Source organism: Lissotriton helveticus, chromosome 10, assembly GCF_964261635.1.
Source record: "Lissotriton helveticus chromosome 10, aLisHel1.1, whole genome shotgun sequence".
NCBI classification, from domain to species: Eukaryota; Metazoa; Chordata; class Amphibia; order Caudata; family Salamandridae; genus Lissotriton; species Lissotriton helveticus.
Genome location: NC_136071.1, coordinates 63761272 through 63783452, shown reverse-complemented (window position 1 = coordinate 63783452; position 22181 = coordinate 63761272). Strand labels below are relative to the sequence as shown.

The following is a 22181-nucleotide window of genomic DNA, read 5'->3' as shown; positions in this document are numbered from 1 at the left end:
GTTTAAATTGTGATTAACCCATGCCAAAGCCTGTGTTGAAGTCATTCTTAAAGAAGTCTGTAAACTTGATTAGCACAGTAAGAGACACAGTTTTAAGTCAATCTAAAGCCCGCAATGAGGTGGTCTGTGGGAGTGCCATGGGGAGTAGACCTCAGCCCTATCTTTCATGGAATCTCCCACATGGGAATAGAAGGTTGATACTACTTTTGAGAACCAACATGTTGCCTCTGAGAGAAGTGACTGGCATATGGGAAAAGATTCCAAGAGGGGAGAGAATCTGTGAATTATGTTTTTTACAAATTCAGGATCTTAATCACATGCTATTTGTGTGCCCGGAACTTCAAAGGGCCAGGCTTGTGTTCTTAAGATCATTATTTATCAAATTTAATATTCATTCTGCTCAGCAGGCTCAATTTTTTGTCTTGTCCCCTCCAAATGAAATGGTTTGCCATAGGACATTTCAATTTTTTTAAAACATTTCTGGCTAGTTACTCGGAAATGTTTTTAAGTCTAGTTTGAATGTTTTAACGTCTGATGGTTGGACATTGTAGATTTTGGCACTATATACCAAGTATGTCTTTCCCTCTTTCCTCCTTTTCTAATTTATTGGTGTATTTAAAAAAATATATATATATTTTCCGTATGTATATAAAGTATGTCCTTTTAATGTATTGGTGTATTTTTGTAGACCTACGTAGGAGTTCCATAACAAATAAAAATTGAGGGACCACTTTCAAGATGTCCCTAGCTTCGAAATGTAATAACAGTCCATTGCTAAGGCTTACTTGGGAACTGAACCGGGTACAGAGGGGATTTGGTTTAGGGGGTATAGTATCCCAAAGTGTTCACCCCCATACACAGCACGACGAACAGAGCCATTCCCTACACACCTCGAACTATGCAACACAATATATTTATGATCAAGTTTCAGGAAATCTACCAAGGCACAAGGGAATCTCAAGACTCTCTGATAAATAAGATCATCCACGGCTGAGGAAAATCAGAGGCTGCAGATCCATTATCAGAGAGCATAGTCTCTATGTTACTCAGTTTAGTGATGCCCAATTACAATTCAACTATATCAGCCTGAAATTAATTAACTATGAGCTTGTCAAATGTCCCATATCACTAGAACATATATTCATGCCTGCCACAGGGTCCCAAATAAGACTGAAGACTAATGTCCCCATGTACTGACAGTCCCGAGCCATCCCGGTAATACAGAACCTGAAATGTCCAAGCAAATTGCCCACAACCAAAATGGCTGTTTAGAAACTCTGTCAGAAGTCAATATACTGTGGATAGAACAGAGCTGGAGTAGCCTACTGCTTGTATTAACAAGCCATACCCCAGATAACAAGCCAAGGTATGAGCGGGAAGATGAGGACAATGTGAATATTACATTAATTACCTTCATATGTGTTCTAGCACTAAACTGTTAACAACAAGTTTTGTTAGCACCTGGCGAAGGAGGAAAGATACCCAAAGAGGATAATTTGAAATTATAATCAAGGAATGTGGCAGTAGTCAAAACAAAGCTCACAGGTCCTGAATGGGTTGACTTCATAGACCTACATCACATCGTCTTACTCTAGGAGACGCGGGCAACCCAGCTTTTATTCAGGTCTCGGTATATTACATTCAATATTGACGCTGCACTGTCTACTGCTGGGAGAATTTCAGGCAGATTGCTGATCTGGTTGGGGCTGGATCTGTTCCCAGTAGCAAAGAAAATCCTGTTGAATAGTAGGCATCTGCTAGGCATAGACATTGAAACAGGCACTGCTCCATGGGTTATGTTCCTAGCCATTGTGAATATTTGCATCCGCACAGTTCCAGCAATTACACAGTCTAGTACAGTAAGCCAACTCTCAGATATGATGGGCCAATTTCACAACAGATGCTACAATCGTATTGCAGGAATGCAGGAATGGGAATACTTAACAATAGAAGGAACGTCAAATGGGCAGCAGTTGCAACAATTTACCATGGTCCAGACCCAAATGTATAAACCGTTTATGGAGAAAACGAAGCCCTTCAAGCGGAGTGACGCAACCGCAATCAAGTTTGTGGCACTCCACTGTGACTTAATGGAACTGAAGAATTTTTTTTAACAAAAGAAGGGCAGAGGAGTCATTGTTTAACAAACTACCCCAGCTAGCTCACAAGAGGAAGCTGATGTGCAAAAGTCAAGTTACTTGATGCAGTAAAAAAGGGTAATGACATAGAAATAGGCAACGTGAGGAGGGATTACAGGGTAATATTGCCTAAGGCCAAAAGAAGTTTGGAGCCTGAACAATGGAAAGCACTCACAGATGCCCTTCAGAATAAAGATGCAAAGGATTTCTGGAAATTAGTAGCTATTGGCTCACGCACTATAGACAATCATCTAGAAGTAGTTGTCCAACCAGAAGCATGGCTGGCTCACTTTGGAGATCTCTACAGCAAGTGGGCAAAGGATAAGGTCCAACTAAGGGAGACTTCTGTTGCAAATCTTGCTATGAAGCCCAGAAATGAAGTAAATGTGCACCCCGGCGATGATGTAGAAGAAACAGCCCAGGCGCTAATACGGATGAAGAGGGAAGAGGCTCCTGGTCTTGATGATATTCCTGGAGACCTATATTGATGCCAACCTGAAATTTTTATTCCCTATTTCATTGCGTTGAGCAATGCTATCATGAGGGAGGAGGATATTCCTCTGTCTTGGGGTGAAGCTGTTATCGTACCCATCTATAAGAAGTTGAGTAGGGATGACCAGCAAATTACAGACCCAAAAGTTTAATCGACAACCGCCAAACAATATTATATAGGCAGGTCTTGTCAAGACTCCAAACATAGATATTTGACCATTTGACCATCATATCCTAATGGGCTCCCAGGCAGGTTTCAGAAACAAGATCAGTAGCCTCGACCAAGTCTTCCCCTTCAAGACGATATGCTGGAACCATGTTGTCTTGAGGCGGGATCATCTATATGTCTCCTTCATTGATTTGAGGGTGGCATTTAACCTCGACCCAAGGGAAAACCTGTGGACTGTCTTGGAAAATTTTAGTATCTCTGTGGGCTCTTTTTAGTTTGTACATAAAAATGCATCACAGTGGCAGAGACAATGAAATCTCGATGCCCCCAAATCAGTAGGTGTCAGTGTCTCCCTCTTTATGTATGCCAATGACAACTCCTTTTGTCTAGGAGAACACTGATGGGCCTCCAATCTGTTTTAGATTATTTTTCAGGATTCTGTACACTTGGTGGCCTAGAAATTATCTTTAAAAAGTCAAAAGATAAGGTAATAAACCCCATCGGTCTTTCAAAGGTACAATAATGATTGAAGGGATTCCGATACAATGAGTAAAAGGTTTTGACTATCTGGGAGTAAGATTGGCAAATATTTTGTCTTGGGATCCACACACCGGGAAAATTACACAATTTTTCACCAAAGGGCAAAAGCAATTTGGAGGAACTATAAGGCCACGTCTGGGTGTTTCGTGACTCCAGTCCTCAAAGTATATAGAGCCACTGCTACAGCAGAAGCTACCTACAGTGGTGAACTTTGAAGTTATGCTGATGCAACTCTGCTCACACAGACTGAAAACAAATTCATCAGGATGTTGTTTAATCTACTCTCGAGCATCCCCCTTACACCTCTACAATTTCATCTGATGATAAGTAAAATTAATCTGGTAACAACTTTAAAACCATTACTGTATTGGAATCTCCTCTGGAAAACTCCAGTTTTGGCACCATACAGAGAAGCGCTAGTAAAACCGATCGAATCTGATAGATATGTATGTACCCCATGGTATGGGCAAACACAACACTTATGTGAAATGAGTAGATCTGAACATGTTTGGAACGCCCCTGTTGAAATGAGCAAAGGTAATACCATAAAACTGAAACAAGCTTATTGGGAGTTCATCCTGATGCAGATTTGGAATGAGCAAAACAAGGGAAGCATCACCAAAAGCATCTTAAAACACAAGTGTATGAACAGGTTTGAGCCGTATTTGAACAGAATCTCTCCGTTTAGGGCCAAATGCCTATTTGTAAACTTTAGACAATACCCTTTCCGTCATAGAGTAACATGTAAGCCTTTCATGGACCACTGCATACTCCTAAAACGTTTTTGTCAACATTCACAGAGGGGAACAGGTCCCCTGGAGATACCTTGCCATTTCTGAATCACTTACCACCTTCTTTGAGGTAGTGGTAAGATATTAATGTTCCGGATTTCGGTCACAAAACATTAATACATACCGTAAGGCATCTGTATTTCGAAGAGACGCCCTAAACAGGCCCATTCCAAACCCTGATTTCTTATAGTTACCTTAACTCATTTTAATGATTCAAAAAGCCTTTTCTCAATCATTAATTAACTTCAGTACATTCTAACAAGTGTTTTAGATGTCACAGGCCCTCATATGTACCGAATCTGTGAGGTTGTGACTGTTCTAACATTTTGACGGAGACCCAAAATAACCTCGGCAAAGCATCAAATCCATTTTTCAGGTCAACTTGAAGTTTTATGACCTTTTAAAGGATCTCTGCCTCCTTACTCTATATGGTCACAGAATGCCTCTACGACTTACAATATCCTTATAATGTACGGCAAAGGTTACTGTATCCCATATATAATAATGAGGACTGCCCCTCCCCAAAAAACTGGACTGGATCAAATTAATTGAGGAACGAATAGTCAATATATTATTAACTCATGTGTTAACTGACAGCATGAAAGACTGAGCCAGCCCTGCCTAGCCTAGCTGATACACATATATCTGCAGTTGCTAGCGTTCATCCCAAATCACCCTCTGACCTCCCAGATGTTAACAGTAAAAACTCTTAGAATACACCAACCTATTCAGCTCGAGGGAAACCCTCATCACACTGCTTTTAATAATAATAGTACAACATCAAATAAAGCACTGAATCTTTATCATTTAATTATGGTTCTGGACCACAAAAACACAGTGTGATAAAAATTAGACTCAACTTAGATTGTGAAATAAAAGCTGAAAGGGACAGTGACAGTCAAGGACGAATAGCCAAACTAGATGTCAGTGAACACTGCATAACTGTGCTTGAATGGAATGCAGTACTACTTACTGGGATCCATTTTTAAACAGCCCAGATTGAGCCATAAATACTGTCCTTGGTGACAGAGGGCTGGCAGCTTTAGAGAGTCAGAATATCTGCTCTCTTAAAGAGTGGTCTTCTAACACTATTTTTCCTTTACCAACTACCATGAGAGCTGTGGCAGACAGGATCAGGAAAAAAGGCAAATACTTTCAGAGCTTCAAGCTTGTTTTGTTTCACTTTTGGCAACAACCCCCTCTTTCTAGCAGGAACTCTTTCACCTTAAACATCTAGTCCAGATTGGATCACTAATTAGGTGGGCCCATTGGCGTAACGTAACATTATAGGCCTCCCAGCAGAATGTCATGTAGAGCCACTGAGTCTCACATAACTCACAGATATTAATTGCCTTGTGATGAACAGGGGCCCAGAATGGTTGAGGACTCCTAAGGGTTGCCCCCCACACCGAAGGGGCTTCAGGGGTCTACGTTAATCTCCTCGGTGGGCCATTGGAAATAGGAGAAATAAAGCCAACACCATCCACACCCTTCTAGTAGGCCGGCTATTGGAGTCATACCATCTATATGTATAAAAACAATTGCACTATCAAGGAGATTGTCATCAAGACACTTTTAACAGTTCCAACAACTCAGTCACCCCAATCCCCTTCACAGTTTTCCCACAAGTAGAAAGGTCTAATTACTTCAGACAGTGGCTGGGAGCAGGAGGCTCTCTGAATAAGAAGTTGGTAGGAGGGATGATGTTCTCCAGGTGAACTGGTGCGAGAATGCCAAAGATCACATCTCCCTCCTTGGAATAGGATTCCATGTTTGGTGTGAAGATCCTACAGTGAGTTGTTCTGTCCATGGCAGCCACAGCAGATGAAGGTTCCCAAAGGCGTGTAATGATAATTACATGTGCCAGGACCATATCAAGAAATGGAACTCGTTGACTATCCGCTACCATTTTCCACAGTCTGGAGGCAACACAGAGATTAAAAAAATTGACATGAGTTAGCATGTGAGAGTGAATTATTCTCTTATCCGTAAGAATTTGCTCTTGCTTTACATTACCTACTGAGCATTGCCCTCACTAATTACTTAACAGGCACAGAAAAGCTATAGACATACCTGTTGTGAAGAGCAATATGAAAATGTTGGACTATCAGACAGTACTTGAGTCATGGAAGAACTACAACAAAGTTTTCAGGTAAGAAAGAGATATCTTTAAAGAAGCTTAAGCCCCAGTGATCCTAACGTTGGGTAGCAGTTAAAAATGAAAGACTGTCATATCCATAGTACTTTTGTATTTCGTCTGTATGTATATAGAATTTCTATAGCATGCACCTTGCCAAAAGGCAGAGAACTGCTAAACAAGGCTAAAGACAAGTATAGAGTCAATAAGTGTTAGGAAAGGCAGCTGGGTTGTGGACAGTTAATGCAATGTGATGTAGTGGTCTTTAAAGAGGTTTTTTGGAAAAAGAAATACCTATTTCCTTATTAACTCGCATTTGATGGTGGTGAGGGGCAAATCTTCCCTCTTTCTTGGAAGTGATATTTTCTTTGTAAGTGAAAGGCCCGATGTGTAGAGGAATCTGACAGTGGAGGCACATATACTTTGGAAACTGACCCAAAATTCAATGTAGGTAGATCATTAGCTAGACCACATTTAGGAAGTAAACACCACGTGGATACTAAAATATAAAGACAACATGCAGCTCATGCTAAATACTGAGCACAAAGACAACAGGAAGTGCTAACTGTGCTCAAAGATGATATTTAGGAAAAATTTAAATTGTGCTTTACTAAAGGACAAACAAAGAAAATGAAAGATTAAACATGACAATACTCATTTTCTACAACATCCAACTAACTTGGCTACCTCTGCATTGCAGGACTTAACAACAACATGTCAAACTGACAAACAGGAAAGCGCTCATGTCAGACAAGGTTCTGGGTCAGAGTCATCAGAAAAGAATGATAATAAATCTGGCTACTAAAAGAGGCCTTGTTCATAATTATGACCTTCAATGAACAGTCCATGCACAAAATTACAGTTCAGCTAAGGTAACATGAGAACCAACTGTACCACCTTATTAAGAAAAGTAGAAAGAGAGCAAACTAAAGATGCTAGGAAAAAATATGGGCGACCTCGAGAGGCACTTCTGAAATCTAAATGACCAAACCCATTATATAAAGAAGAAAAAACAAACTTTAAATATCTTTCACCATAATTACTCAAAAAACACTAATACAAGAAACACAAATGTAAAGTAAGGATGCTGATGAATTAAACTAAAAAGAGAGGGGTTGGAAAAAGTGGTGATCAGCTGAAGCCTGGGAACACTTATGGGCGCAGAAATTAAGGATAGGGGAGATAAACGTGGATGTTTATCCTAGTGTCTGAATAACTGTGCATGTGCATGCATGCATGATAGGTAATGGAAAATGGGAGAATTGGGGCTTTTCCAAGGTAACTGAATAGTTTTTTGGGTTGAGGGATGAAGATCCTTTCTCAAGCAACAACCACAATCCTTGTCAGGGAGAACCACAAAAGTCACTAAGTTAACCTCTGCTGAACACTCTGGAACCTTGGCACAAAAGTAGCCAGTTGTATCTTAGAGGCAGAGTGTAAAGGATGTATGCAGCACACACGAGAAAAATCCCACACCAAGTCAATAAACATAGAGTAAAATATAGCACATAATTTTGAGATTGAAATGACTAAAATCCACCCAGTAGAACAGGAGATATGAAATTTAAAGGTTTAAGTAAAAACAGTGCTAAGAAACAGAAAACACAAACTGTGGGTATCTGGTCACACTAGACTGGGACAAAGTCACAAGTTCAGGCAGACCACGATGACTACAGGCCCGGTACAGGAAGCAGGTTAGTCCCACTGACAATGTTACTTTCTTAAAGTCGATCATGCAGAGAAATCTTCAGGATTTCACAGGAGCAGCTCAAGTGATGTCAGTCAAAGGTTCAGGACCTACGGTGGCACCTTTTGGAGATCACAAACTCACTCCAGTAGAGGCTAGCAGGGCTCAGGCAGGTCCAGTTGCATGTCTAGGCAAGGCCAGTTACAGCAGATCAACTGGGCAGTTACAGGGAAGCCTCTGGAGATTGTTGTGTTGCTACAGCTCAGAGTAGAAGGTCAGCTATCAGACACGTGGAGTCATTCTGATAGTCATGGATTTTATCGGATATGGTCCTCTCTACTTTAGCAGCAAGGCAGGCCTCAAGCACTGGAAAAGTCCTCTAAAGAATAAGGCTGGGCTCAAGTATCAGGAAAGCAGGCTGGCTTCAAATAAATTAAGGCTGGTTATGGAGCTGTGGCTGCTCTAAATGGGACTATCAAGTATCATTTTCCTGCAGTCCTAACCGGACCTGCTAGAACCTGCTAAGCTAGCATTTCGAGTTAAACAGAAAGGACTCTACTGTACCTTATTGTAGATTTTGAGCATCCAACACAGTCACTACACTCCGAAGACTAAGCAACATTTGTTGTCAGAGGGTGAGTTGAGGAGAATCTCTGGCAGACTTTTCCAGTGTAGCTCCAGGAGGTCTCAATTCATGCTATTTAGTGGATGACCATTATGTAAGTATTTTACAGTTAAAATGTAAATTCAATATATGTACATTTATTTTACATGACTTTCTTGAAAATCATGCATGTATATAGCTTACTTGGACCTACACTTGACCTTGGTGACCTGTGACAGTCAAGGGAGAGCAAGAAAACACAGAGTTTTTCTTCAATCAATCCACCATCCTAGATGTAGAAACATGCGGAATACAAGAAGTGTTACCCAATCGCCTCATGTACACACAAGCACAGTCACAGCTCCCATTTAAAGCACACATGGAAGTCAGTGATCCCATTGAGGAGAACTATACAGAGTTATATGTGGGTGAGTGTGGGGTAGGTAGGGCTTGCCCCATGTGAAAGTAAACATTGCTGGAGCAGCGATGCGTCACCTCTCATAAATGAGGCCTCAAGTGATTAAAAGATGCCCTCTCCAGCCTTTGCTTCACGCAGATGGAAATTACATTTTAATGCTCTCAGAAAGCAAACACCTATTTGGGGAAATAGAAGCTATGAGTGAGCTGAAATTACCACTGCTGAGAAGTAAAGCAGAGCGCTGGGCATACAAATCCAAGCGGCGCTTTACACGGCCTGCCCATAATAAACATCTGAGCTCTTTTTCCGATTAATTAAAACTAAAAAATATTATACTAATAAATGAGTTCAGTGGATGGAATCGGTGGCAGTAATTGGCTTATAGGTCATACGACCACATGCATCAAGCGATTTTGGAGTCGCAAACGGTGCGAATCGCAAAATTCGGCCGTTTGCGATTCCAAAATCACTTTTTGGGATGCATGAAACAATTGTGTAAAAATGCGATTGCATTTAAGGAATAACATTTTTGTGATTCCTTAAATGCAATGCATGAATGTTTTAAAAATTGCGAATTCGCAAATAGGGGGAGCAAATTAACACGAGGTTCAGCGAAATCTTTCAAAAATGCTCAAAAATGCATTTTTGAAAGTGTCATGTTACACACACACACATGTCCATGGTGAGGGCACTACTTAAAAAGCCCACCCTGGATCAGAATAATTTGTCCAACTACCGCCCCATCTCGTTACTCCCCTGGCTGAGTAAACTGCTGGAGAGGCACGTTAATAATATCCTAACAGACTACTTGGAATCCAATGGTCTGTTGCGTGCCTCCCAGACAGGATTCCGTCCTCAACACGGTACCGAAACTGCTCTGTTGGCGGTTACGGAAGAAGCAAGAGCCGTTCTGGATCTGGGAGGAAAGGTGGCCATCATTTTACTAGACCTTAGCGCCGCGTTCGACACGGTAAACCATGCCACGCTATTACACCGACTGGCGGGCATGGGCGGGTCGGGCGTGGCCCTGGAATGGCTTGCCTCCTTCCTGAGCGAGCGATTTTTCCAGGTCTTTGAGGGTGAGGTAGCCTCTCCTAAACATCCTCTTAGGTGCGGGGTCCCTCAGGGCTCCTCCCTGAGCCCGACCCTTTTTAACGCCTACATGGAACCTCTGGACAGGATAGTCCATCCCTTTGGTGTGCGTATTGTCACCTACGCGGATGATACACAGCTGGTGGTCTCTCTAGACCACTCAGATGGATCATCCAACACCTTAGGCCCCTGTCTAGAGGCTGTTGCCAGATGGATGCAAGCTTCCTGTCTGAAACTTAACGGGGAGAAGACAGACATCATTCTCCTCGGCAACCCTCCCCCGTCTGCTCTTGCATCCATCTGGCCACCATGCCTGGGCGCTCCCCCCGCCCCGAGGTCCCAGATAAAGTGCCTCGGGATCTGGCTCGACACCGCTCTTGACTTCTCGGTCCAGGCCACCAAGACTGCGGCCACTTCCTTTGGATTAATGAGGATGCTCCGCCGGGTACTCCCTCTGCTCCCTTTCCAGGCGAGGAGGATCATGGTCCAGGCCCTGATACTCTCCCGCCTGGATTACGGGAACGTTCTCTATCTGGGAGCCCCGGCCTCGGTATTACAGAAGCTTCAGGTTACACAAAATAGCGCAGCCCGCCTATTGTTCAACCTGTCCCGTCGGCAGTCGGCGAGGAAGGCACTGAAAGATCTCCATTGGCTCCCAATGGCTGCCAGAGTGCAATTCAAGGCTTTGTGCATTCTGCACAAATCCTTTCACTGAGCAGGCCCAGCGATTTTGCATTCTCTGGTCACGCCCTATGTTCCAGCTCGCTCCCTCCGTTCTGGTACCCTGCAGCTGGCCACCTCCTTCAAAATTAAAAGAGCCCGCTGGGGCGGCCGCTCCTTTGCCCATTCGGCGGCCAGACTCTGGAACGCCCTTCCTTTCACCATCCGAGGAAACAGTAACCTCCTATCTTTCAGAAAGGCCTTGAAAACGCATTTGTTTGCTAAATCCTGCTAATCTACCCTGAGCCTGCGCTAAGCCATTTAATCATCTAGCGCTGCGAGGCCTCAGGGTAGTTATGCGCTATACAAATGTAATTTTTCATTTCATTTCATTTCATTTCTTTGGACATGTGTGTGTGAAACTTGCATTTACAAAAACATTTCAAGGGTGCAGGGGGGAGCCTTGAAATGCATTAACAAATTGCGATTCGCAAAATGAAATTCGTAAAATGTTAATGCCTTCCCAACGATTCCTATGGGCCTTTTGGCCCATAGGAATCAATGGGAAGGTTTTCCTTAATTGCGATTCGCAAAATGTGAATCGCAATTAAGGAAAATTACCGATTCGCAAAAAAAAATGCGAATTAATCATGCATTGCCGTTTGCGAATCCTTAATTGCGATTCCTTAATTTTTGCAATTAAGGATTCGCAAACGGCAACATTGATGCATGTGGCCGATAGCCCCTTCCAGAAATCGTACAAAGTATATCTTGAATAAATAAACATTTGGCCAAGAGGCCCTGGTAGGCATTATGCCAAGCATACACAGATTTTTCCTTGTTGAAAGGAGATCAGTGGGTTGCACTACAGCTGCAGCGATCCTTGTGTAATAATCAGGAGGGCCCTGTTTTGAAAGTCAATGAAACACATGACTGAACTAATGCACCTGCTCCTGAGATCTGTAAGCAATCTGTCAAAATCATCCTTGCAATTTACTTGAGAAGCTTTAAGGAGGAGTGTGTGGCGCTCCTCGTCCCTGGTGGCAGCTGTCTCGGTTCCTGAAAGGTATCCTCGTTTTATTTTTTTAACAATACGAAGACATATTTTCTGTGCTGATTTACATATTTCGGACCGAACATAAAACCTGATGCAGTTTGAAGGCCTCTCCTTAAACATGCTGCAGGTGTCCAATGTTATCTTTTAAAGATGTTTCTCTAAAGGTTTCAGCTGCCATTTTTAGATAAATTCCTGCAATTAATGAGAAATAGCATTTCACTCCTAGAAAGAAGCCACCTTCCTGCCTTTGAAATGGGAGAAACTTCTACGAAATCCACCCATCTGGTTCTGAAAATGTCCTTCCTTCCAAGGGGCAGCTGGCACGGATGAGGATTGGATGAAGTTAGGACACTTACCTGAGTGCTGCGTCCCTCCTTGTTTCCCCCTCCCCCATCAACTCTTCATGCAGGAACAGGGAAGCAAGAAGCCCCCAGCTCCCTATAGCCATGGTTCATCACTCAGATAGGGACTGGGGGCCTGTAATGCAGCCGGTGTGGAAAACATGAAAAGTTTGCATGAGTGTTTGGTTGGCCCAAGATGGCCGGCCAAGCATTCATGCGCACTTGGAGTGGGCAAACCACTCCTCCCTGCTCTGAGAGCAGAGCAGACCCGCCCCGCCCCACCCGCAGAGGTGTTGCAGCAGGGAAACATAAAATGATAATAACAACCAGTGATTATCATTTTATGTTTCCTTTATTTACACTGCTAAAAGCAGTGGGGCGATGCTCTTCTGCCTTAGTGAAGGAGCCGCCCCTGTTCCTTCCGCTCTTCAGGCTCCAAGTGGTCTAGGGTGACCATGGGCTGGTGTCAAGTTCCTTTGTGAGTATGCTGGAGGCAGCCCTGTGAAATGTAAGTGTGGCAGGGAAGTGCTCAGCCTCATCCATCCTGGTAGGATGGCCCAAACTGCCAACACCAAGCCCCACTCTGTCTCTTTGCTTGGGAGGAATAGTCAAAGACCAACTGTCAACTATTCACAGTCATGTGACCCAGGACACAAGCTACTGGCATCAAAAGGTTGGGACAAGAAAATGCCAACTTTATAAAAGTGATGCAAAAACAAATGATGATGCTGAATAAATCAAAGAATCACACACAGTCAAGAGATCTGGGCTAATTCCATCATTATTTTCCTCTCTATGCTACCCCAGTTTGGACATAGCCATATGCAAATCATATTGATCCTGCTACTCATGGGAATAGTCCAGCCCGAGCTGCCAAGCTGGGCTCTCCCTGGACTAGAAACAAGCATCCTGGGACAGTTTTTTGGGTATCACCCCTCATCAGCCAGGCTAGCTTGTATCCAGTGTCATCGTGAGCAAGAGACCCACGTCTGTGCTGTGGATACTAGTAAAGCCCCTGCATTTAATTCCATTTTGGCCTTGTGTCCAATGTAGGTACCTTTTGTGTCGTTGATTATAACTCCTATATGCTTGTATTCTTGCTCCTGAGTTATTTTATGGTTGTTTATGAACTAGGGTCCAGCACTCTTGGGTTTTTTGCTGAATGTTAGCACTTTTGTTTTGTTAAGATTGACTTCCAGGTTGTTTATTGTGGTGTAGCTGCTTAGTTTTGAAGGCCATCTTTTTTCTAGGGAGTAGAACTATGTCAAACTAGGTTTAACATGTTTTGGCCCTACTTTGGGCATGTGAGCATTGGTCAAGTCCAGCTCTAATGGGAGATCTGCAATAAAGATGTTGAAGAGGGCTCATGCAAGCACACAGCCTTTTTTAAGACCTGGTGTCAATCTTGAGTGAGATCCTTGACCCATCTCCAAATTTTATCCTTGTCCAAGTTTTTACTTGGAGTAATTACATTGCCTTCAGTAGATTTCCAGCGATGTCCCCGGCTGCAAGTTTGGACAAGAATCTTGACTTTCAACTTAGCCAAAGGCAGCATCTGACCCATGAAACACCCATGCAGGGAGCATTTGGATTTCAGGGTTCGGTCTATCATCATGCCGAAAGCTACCATAATATTTAGCCTCATTATCTAATACGGCATTCATGCAATAATTTGCTGGGTCACTTTTTCTGCAGCATTTGTATATCGGGTGCATGGTCGCATCATGCCATAAATTTGGAATCATACTATGAGCAAAGCAAAACTTGTGCAATGGGGTTAGATAATCTGTCCAGCATGTCAAATTTGATTTAAATAGAGAGTGTGGCAAACTGATTGGCTTATGGGTGTCGTCTGCTTTAATTTTAATAATCATCTTCGCTGTTTGTCTTTTCTGATATATTTGAAATCACAAGTTCTTCTGACTGGATGGTATAGTGAACTACAAAGTACTGTGCCCAGGCTGATTTGTTGAAGTTGATGCTGTTAGCAGTGTAAGGACCTCTTTCTAGATTGTTTACAGTTGTCCAGAATTGTCTATAATACCTGTTCTTACAGTCATGGAGGGTTTTTGCCCACAAACGATCATTAAACTCCTTTTTAACTACCCATGTGGCTTTTTTGTACCCTTGTCTGGCTTGTCTAAACTTTCTGCAGAGTTTCGGTTCGCAGGAGACTTTCTCATAGCTCTTGTTTGATGGCTAAAGGTGTTTTTGCTGGCCTTAAGGCTTGAGTGTACCTGTCTGACTTTTGTTTCCTTTGGCCAAGCTTTCTGGCCATGAATCAATCTAGAAAGAGTTTATCCGATTAAACAATCTAAGGAGCGTCAGGGAGTAGCCGACAGTTGCACTTGACTTTGAAGAAATCCACGTTTTTGCTGGTGCTGGTCGCTGGTCATTGGACATTCTTCTGTTTGGTACTCTACGATCTATGGAGGTGCATGCCATCAGAAGAGAAGCATCCATTTTTACTACAACATCTGCCATATTAGATCTTGAATTTTAATGTGCTCCTCTGTGTCCTGTTGATAGAGGATGTTTACATTAACGTTGCCAGTTAATATAATTTTGGATGTGTTGTGGTCTCTAGTCCTATTCAAAGGGACTACTGTTTTGCCTCTGCCTCACATCTTTTTTTTTTAACCAGCCAGATTGATGTAAGTTTAAGTTAAGTTAAGTTTATTTAAATTTGTTATAGACCTCAACTGAGGTCAACAAATACACATACATAGTTTAAAAACATTAATCATGATACCCTTAATATTAGCTTTAAGCATTTCTAATTTTAAAACATTATCATAATATACTTTAAAACAGCTCAAAAAAACAATTTAAGAATGTATACAATTGATAACAGGCAAATTCATCCAGTGGTGATTTGCAGAGCTTAATTAGACCTTGTGTAAAAGAGACGTTGTATCTAAGTTAAATGGGCCTTAAATACCTTCCCCAAGCTTCTACTAGGGTTGGATTAGGGCAAACAGACAATACATGAGATAGATCTTGTGCTCCTCCCTTACACAAGTCACAGAGCTCTGTTGTGTTTTCAGAGTTATTCCACTTTGCTATGTAAACTTTCAAAGGGGTGATTGTCAACCTCAGTAAAAGAATATGATCTAGTGAAAAATAAGTGTATTTCTCAGGGGATTTATAGTCTATATTGTTTGCATATTGGGTTTAGTGTTTTAATTGAAAACCGTTTTCTGCATTCAGGTCAGGTCCAAATTGATGTATATATATATATATATATATATATTTTTTTTTTTTTTTAAATAACTTTCGTATTGCTTTGTTCGCCCTAAGTGTGGCAGAGTATGCTCAGACGTGAGTCCCTTGTTCACTTGGCCACTGGATTCAAGATAGCCTGGCTGATGAGGAATCCGAAACCGGTCCCAGGATGCTTGTTTCCGGTCCATGGAAGACATGGCTTTGCAGTTCGGGCTGGACAGTTCCCATAAGGCACAGGGTCAGACTGATTTACATATAGCCATGTCTGAACTGGGGTGGCTGAGTGAACTAAAAAATGGTGATGGATTAAACCCAGATCAGTTGACTGGGGTGAGTGTTTGATTTGTTCAAATGCTCCGTCCATCATTCTCTTTTGTATTGCTTTGTTCGCCCTAAGTGTGGCAGGGTATGCTCAGATGTGAGTCCCTTGTTCACTTGGCCACTGGATTCAAGATAGCCTGGCTGATGAGGGTTATGAATCCGAAACCGGTCCCAGGATGCTTGTTTCCGGTCCATGGAAGACATGGCTTGGCAGTTCGGGCTGGACTGTTCCCATGAGTCACAGGGTCAGACTGGTTTGCATGTAGCCACGTCTGAACTGGGGTGGCAGAGTGGGCTAAAGAACGGTGATGGATCAAACCCAGATCTGTTGACTGGGTGTGAGTGTTTGATTGGTTCAGATGCTCCTTCCATCACCACCCCCTTTTGTACCACTTTGGCCGCCATAAATGTGGCAGGGTATGCTCAGACGTGAGTCCCTTGCTCACTTTGCCACTGGATTCAAGCAAGCCGGGCTGAAGACGGCTGGAAGGCCAGAAACCGGTCCTCGGAATCTTTTTTCTGGCCCAGGGAAGGCATGGCTTGGCAGTTCGGGCTGGACTGTTCCCATGAGGCACAGGGTCAGACTGATTTGCATATAGCCATGTCTGTACTGGGGTGGCAGAGTGGGCTAAAGAACGGTGATGGATTAAACCCAGATCTTTTGACTGGGTGTGAGTGTTTGATTGGTTCAGATGCTCCGTCCATTACCACCCCCTTTTGTACCGCTTTCTACCAGTAGCACCTTGGATAGGTTTTCTGGCCTAAACACTTCCTTGATCATTGATTCAATAGATAGCTCCATCTGGCCCGTGTTTGTGGTCTCCGGCAGCCCAGGAATGCAGAGATTATTGTGCCGTGACCTCGCCTCCAGATCCTCATTTTTAGCCTCGATCACAGCTAATACTTTCTCCATATTCAGAATTTTGGATATGATGGCTTGAAGATTGTCCTCCATGGTCAAAATGCGCTGCCCTGCTTCTCCCAACCGGGCACCTTGTTTATCTAGTTTAGTTGCAAAATGGTCCATTTGCAGATTAAGTTAATCTATTTTCCCATTTATTGATTGCAAACTGTTCTGCAACACCATTAGGGTCGCCTTCAGTGCAGAGGTGCTTTTTTCTGGCATTTCCTATTCAGAGTCAGACAGTGCATGTTGCTGAGACCAAGCAGTTTTACAAGCCTCAAATGTGGGGCATGCCTGCTATTTGTCCTTCCTCCCCATATTGGTCCTAGTATACACCTCTTGAAGTTGTAGCTCGTCAGTACCAGTATTCAGCAGTGGGAGCAGTATCACAGTTGTGGGCCCTTCACAGCACACACACGCTATAATCAGGGGCCTCAACAAGCGTGTGCAATGGTGATAGCAACTTGCGCCTGTCAGATCAGTCGACAGTCACTGTCTTCTGTAGTTAATTTTCACTTATTTTTTTATATTATATTGTGTGCCTTGCCAATGATGGCCCAGCTCCAGCACTGACCTTGCCAGGGAGACAGTCTATTTTCCTCCTGGCCAGTAGTTGCAGACAGCCATCCGGGACCCAGCCACTCTCACAGATCCACAGCGTCCCCAAGTGGGCTTCCAGGCTTCAAGAGCGGTCTGCAGTAGCAGTCTCTCCTCCACAATGTCCAGACTGTCTATCCGAGCAAGGCTCCCACCACAACTTACCCTCGCTTGTGTCAGCGGTCCGCAGCTCCGTCCCTGATAAATAGATAGATCCAGCCGCAATCTTACACCACCAGCATATCACCCTTCAGTCTCCTTGATCTCCTGCAGCTACCAGCTCCACAATAGTGTCCTTTATTCAGTAGTTTTGGCACAGCTAGTAGTCTCTGGTAGCCGCCATCTTGTTGCCTCGTTTCACAGCCAGGCAGAATCGAGAAAACACCATGCTGCAATAATACTGGAAGCGATCTGGGGAGAATATTTCATACATCGCTTTGTTTAAACTATATTCGTTGCAGACAGCCACGGATGGCACCTCATTGCTAGAATAGTTAACTAATATTAGCCCTTGGCCGGCAGAGCTGCACTAGAAAGCAGCCATCTTGCTGCCGGCTCTCTAGTGCACCCCCTCCCGATAGAAAAATAAATATGAAATCGAACAGTAGACAAGATTTATCCTATAACTATGGCGCTGAGCTCAGGTAATCAAAGTGGTTGTAGCTCCAAGATTCTACAGCATCTATAGAATGTTGCCCCTTCCAGACGTCACAACTCTTATCAGACATTGATGGTTGAGTTGAGAAATACAACTGGTATGGCAATGAAGCAAAACTGAAGAGATGAAAATCCAGTTTGGTTATCCTAAATCTAATAAACACAGATAGATACAAAAAACAAACCATCTCTTCCACAGTACATACCTATTCCTGAAGACTGACCACTATGGTTAGCAAGTGGGAAAAGCATCAGCTACACAGACATTCCCATACTAAGAGCATTGGGCCAGATGTAGGTCGCCCAATACCGGTCGGTAATGGCCGAAATTACCAAATTTCGTCCGTTAATGACCAGTATTGGGCTCTTCAGATGTAGGTGGCCAAATTTACGGATTCAGTAATTTACCGAATCGGTAATTTAAGGAATCAGTAAATTACCGAATTCTTAACATACCGATTCGGTAAATTACCGAATCCATAATGTAGAGAGCACTCAAGTGAGTGCATTCCTCAGTTAAGGATTTGTTATTTACCACCAACTACAAGTTGGTGGGAAAATAACAAAAACCATAGAAAAAGCCATTTTTTGCTTTTCCAACATTGCGATGTGGCAGACATACATGCCTTTAGGGCATGTATGTGTGCCACATGTGCACCCATGCACTATTCAGGGGTGCAACAGGGTGTCAATGTGACACCCTGCCACCCTTGAATGTGTTCCCCATTTTACCGAATCCGTATTTACCGATTTGGTAATTCCCATTCATTCCTATGGGCCTCCAGGCCCATAGGAATGAATGGGAATTACAGAATCGGTAAATACCGATTCTTAATTACAGAATCCTAACGATTCGGTAAAATTTACCGAATAATTAGCTACATCCCATTTACCGATTCTTAAATATCGAATCGGTAAAATTCGGTATTTATTAATCCGTAAATGGGAATTACCTATATCCGGCCCATTGTCTCAAGAACTAAAGCATTGAATAGGTCTGTGGAGCCTTGTCCTGCATTGAACTAATTCCCCCCTATCTTTTGACATTACAACTACAATAAACCCCTTTTTACCATCTGGAATTGTTCCTGACCAATTGCAAGAAGCAATATTTTCTCCACCTACAAAGTATTCCAGTGCAGACTATCAAGTTCTGGACAACCACATTCAAATATCGTACCTACCAAAGACCAGCAAACTAACTGCAAACAATCAGCTATGAATCTTGATTGGATAGAAAACAACAACTTTGTACCCTCAAATTAGCCTTCTAATGGTCGAGCGGGAAAGAATCAGCTTTGGCTATCCCCAGAGAGGAGCTCTCATCAAACTTGATAAAGGCGATTTGGCAGCCGCGGCCGGTAGTGGGAGTACCGGCCGGGCGGTGACGTGGGGAGGGGGAGGGGCTCGGTGGGCGGTAGTAATGTATGGATTACGGACCTTAACAGGTAAGTAAATATAAAAATAAAAAAAATGAATTTTGTTGCACACACTGCATCACCAAATGCAATGCAGTGCGCGCAACGAAATTCGTTTTATTTATGTTTATGTTTACTTACCTGTTAAGGTGCGTAATCCATAAATTACTACCGCCCACCGAGCCCCTCCCCCTCCCCACGTCACTGCCCCGCCGGTACTCCCACTACCAGCATCATTAACCATAGCACCTTGCTGCACAGTTTGTGAGACTTGTTTGGGATCTTTGGTATGTTTTGATTCTCTCATGTCTCAGTCTCTGCAAATATGTATGGGTTCTTAGTGATCCTACTCCCCATGAACCACAATGGGAGGTCTCCTAAAATTCCAGTCATTCCCCACTATTAATGTTATATATCCGCTTTCTGAGCTGCTGATATCACCATATATATTCTGATGAGACGCAAATCAAAACCTTCCTGAAGAACAGTTCTGAGGGCTACCATAACAACATTAATTGCATAGGTCACATACAACATTGGATGAAAGAATTGTTTTCATATCTAAGCGATTCAAACATGTAAATACTCTTCTAACGTGTGCTAGACACTATCTGTCTGTGCATCATTTTGGGATCTGCTCCTCTACCACAAGCAAAGCAAAAAAGATGTTTGGATCCTCTTTAAAAAAAAAGTATTTTACATAGAATTGAACTTACAAGATGTCTTGTGCCTGGATGGTAAGAGCACTGAAACATAATCTACGCAGGTCGAGCAAAAACCAAACAGACGCAGGTCGAGCAAAAACCAAACAGAGGCTCCCAAAATGTTCTGCTAATATATTCTTCAGCATATGCAAATTAGACCACCCAAAACTGTTCTTGAAGGGTATGCGGGTACGGGTCATGCTTGTAAATTACACGTAGGCCTTTTTTCCATTCTTTACCCTGCATGTAAGATTTTCTTTAAATAACATAATTAAATGTTGCTGCACTTGGGCACCCACCTGAGGCCCCTGGGGAATGGGGTCCCAGTGGCCTGCAACGTCTCAGGGAAAGGGGCCACACACCCTTCACTTGTAAAAAAATATATATGTATGGGTGTCCTGGGTGTCCACCAGGACACCTAAAACAAATTGTTTAACAAAGTGAATAATAAATGAGCTTCAGGAGCCACTCATTTATTATTTACTGCTCTTAGGAACGAGCACCCTTTAATGCCCTAGGTTATCTATACTACTATTATAAAGCGAGAACTGGGAACCTTTGTAGAGGGTAAACTCCAGAAGTACACCATCAATCACAACACCCAATACAGCGTTGGAAAGGGGAGGTCCAGGAGATAGACATAGGCTATACATTTCTACAACATATACATTACGAAGGGCAAACAACATTCTGGATAAAGTAGTTCCTTGTGGGCGTTGTTCAGTGGGCGGTAACATTGCCAGAGGGGCATGTCCCAAAATACATCACACTTCACTCGGTTACAGGAAACACAGCCCCTTCTAGCACTCAAGCACACACAAAACACAGCCCATTCAAGCACTCAAACACACACAAAACACAGCTTCAGCAAGCACACACAAGCACACATAAAACAGGTGTAAGTGGGCACATAAACACCTTTTGAAAACATCGACTTCTGTAGCATTACACCTTTTGAAAACATCAACTTCTGTAGCATTACAGTGGTGACATAAACAGCGTTTTTGACATTTGTGGAACTAAACATGTCTGTGCAATGGGCTCAGTACTCACTGACTACGCCATACATTCATCAGGGTTCGGAGCATAAACAAAGGGGCGCTGCTTCGGAAGGACAACAGACGCGGTAACACAAGTCACAGATCACTTCACAAGGCGGTCACTGTTGGGCAAGCCTTCAGCAAGCATCCAATGGCGCAACATGAACGAACGCGAACACTGTTGGCCGCGCCTTCCACCCAAACAACCAATCACGCGACTTAACATTAAAATACCACAGCAATTGAAAAGATAAGTATGCTAAACCTCAACCATTGCTCCAACACGCACGTGATTAATACAAAACCAAAAAAGGAATGATTCACGCACTCGGTCTCGGACCATTATTGCTGTCGGAGTCACTAACGCGGTGAACAAACAGAGAACTACATTTAATGCGCTACAATAAACACACTTTGAAAAAGACATTGTCAGAGGGCACGGAAACAAAAACAAGGCTAATCCAAGAAGCCTCCACGCCGCTTTCAGTCCTCGCGGCAGGGAAAAAAAAAACAGGCCTATTTAAACAAGCCTCGAGCCCGCTTTCCCAAAAATTAAACACACGTCTAACGTTGATGCAGGGGCCAAGCAGGGAAAAATATACAAGGGCAAATCAACAAGCCTCATTTACATTGCAGGGGTCAATTCCACAAGCCTCACTTGCATTGCACAACGAGGCATAAAGTACGCTAATTTATGGCACTTTCCACATGTATAACGTTGTTGCAGGGGCCAGGAAAAAGCCGTGCTCATAGCCCTAGCTCTAATTGCTAAACAAACGTTGTTTCAGGGGCCAGGAAAAAACCGTGCTCAGAGCCCTCGCTCTACTTGCTAAACAAACGTTGTTGCAGGGGCCAGGAAAAAGCTGTGCTCAGAGCCCTTGCTCTAATTGCTAAACAAACAACAACAGACAGATGACAAATATCTCCGCAACATCACAGGTTGAACAAGGGGGCTGGCACTCAAAGGAAAACAATCACATTTAAATAACACTCCTTACACTTGAAGAAAGAGACGCACCACATTACACGTTAGCACAGGGGCCACACAGGACAACTAAAACAGAAGGAATTCATTTAAGTCTCATTTACATTGACAAAAGAGGCATGCTGTATACTAATTGACGCAAAGTTACACAACTTCATGCTTGGGGGCTGACACTCAAAGGAAAACATGCACATTTAAATAACA

General features: G+C 43.0%; 1 protein-coding gene across 1 annotated transcript in view; it reads right to left on the bottom strand.

Moving 5' to 3' along the window:
• The window catches only part of LOC144783911 (vomeronasal type-2 receptor 26-like), a 205231-nt gene that overhangs the window by 141226 nt on the left and 41824 nt on the right, over window positions 1–22181 (bottom strand). The window contains exon 2 of the mRNA XM_078662650.1: window positions 5777–6049. Coding sequence (XP_078518776.1) covers window positions 5777–6049 — 273 coding nt within the window. The remainder of the gene's footprint in view (window positions 1–5776; window positions 6050–22181) is intronic.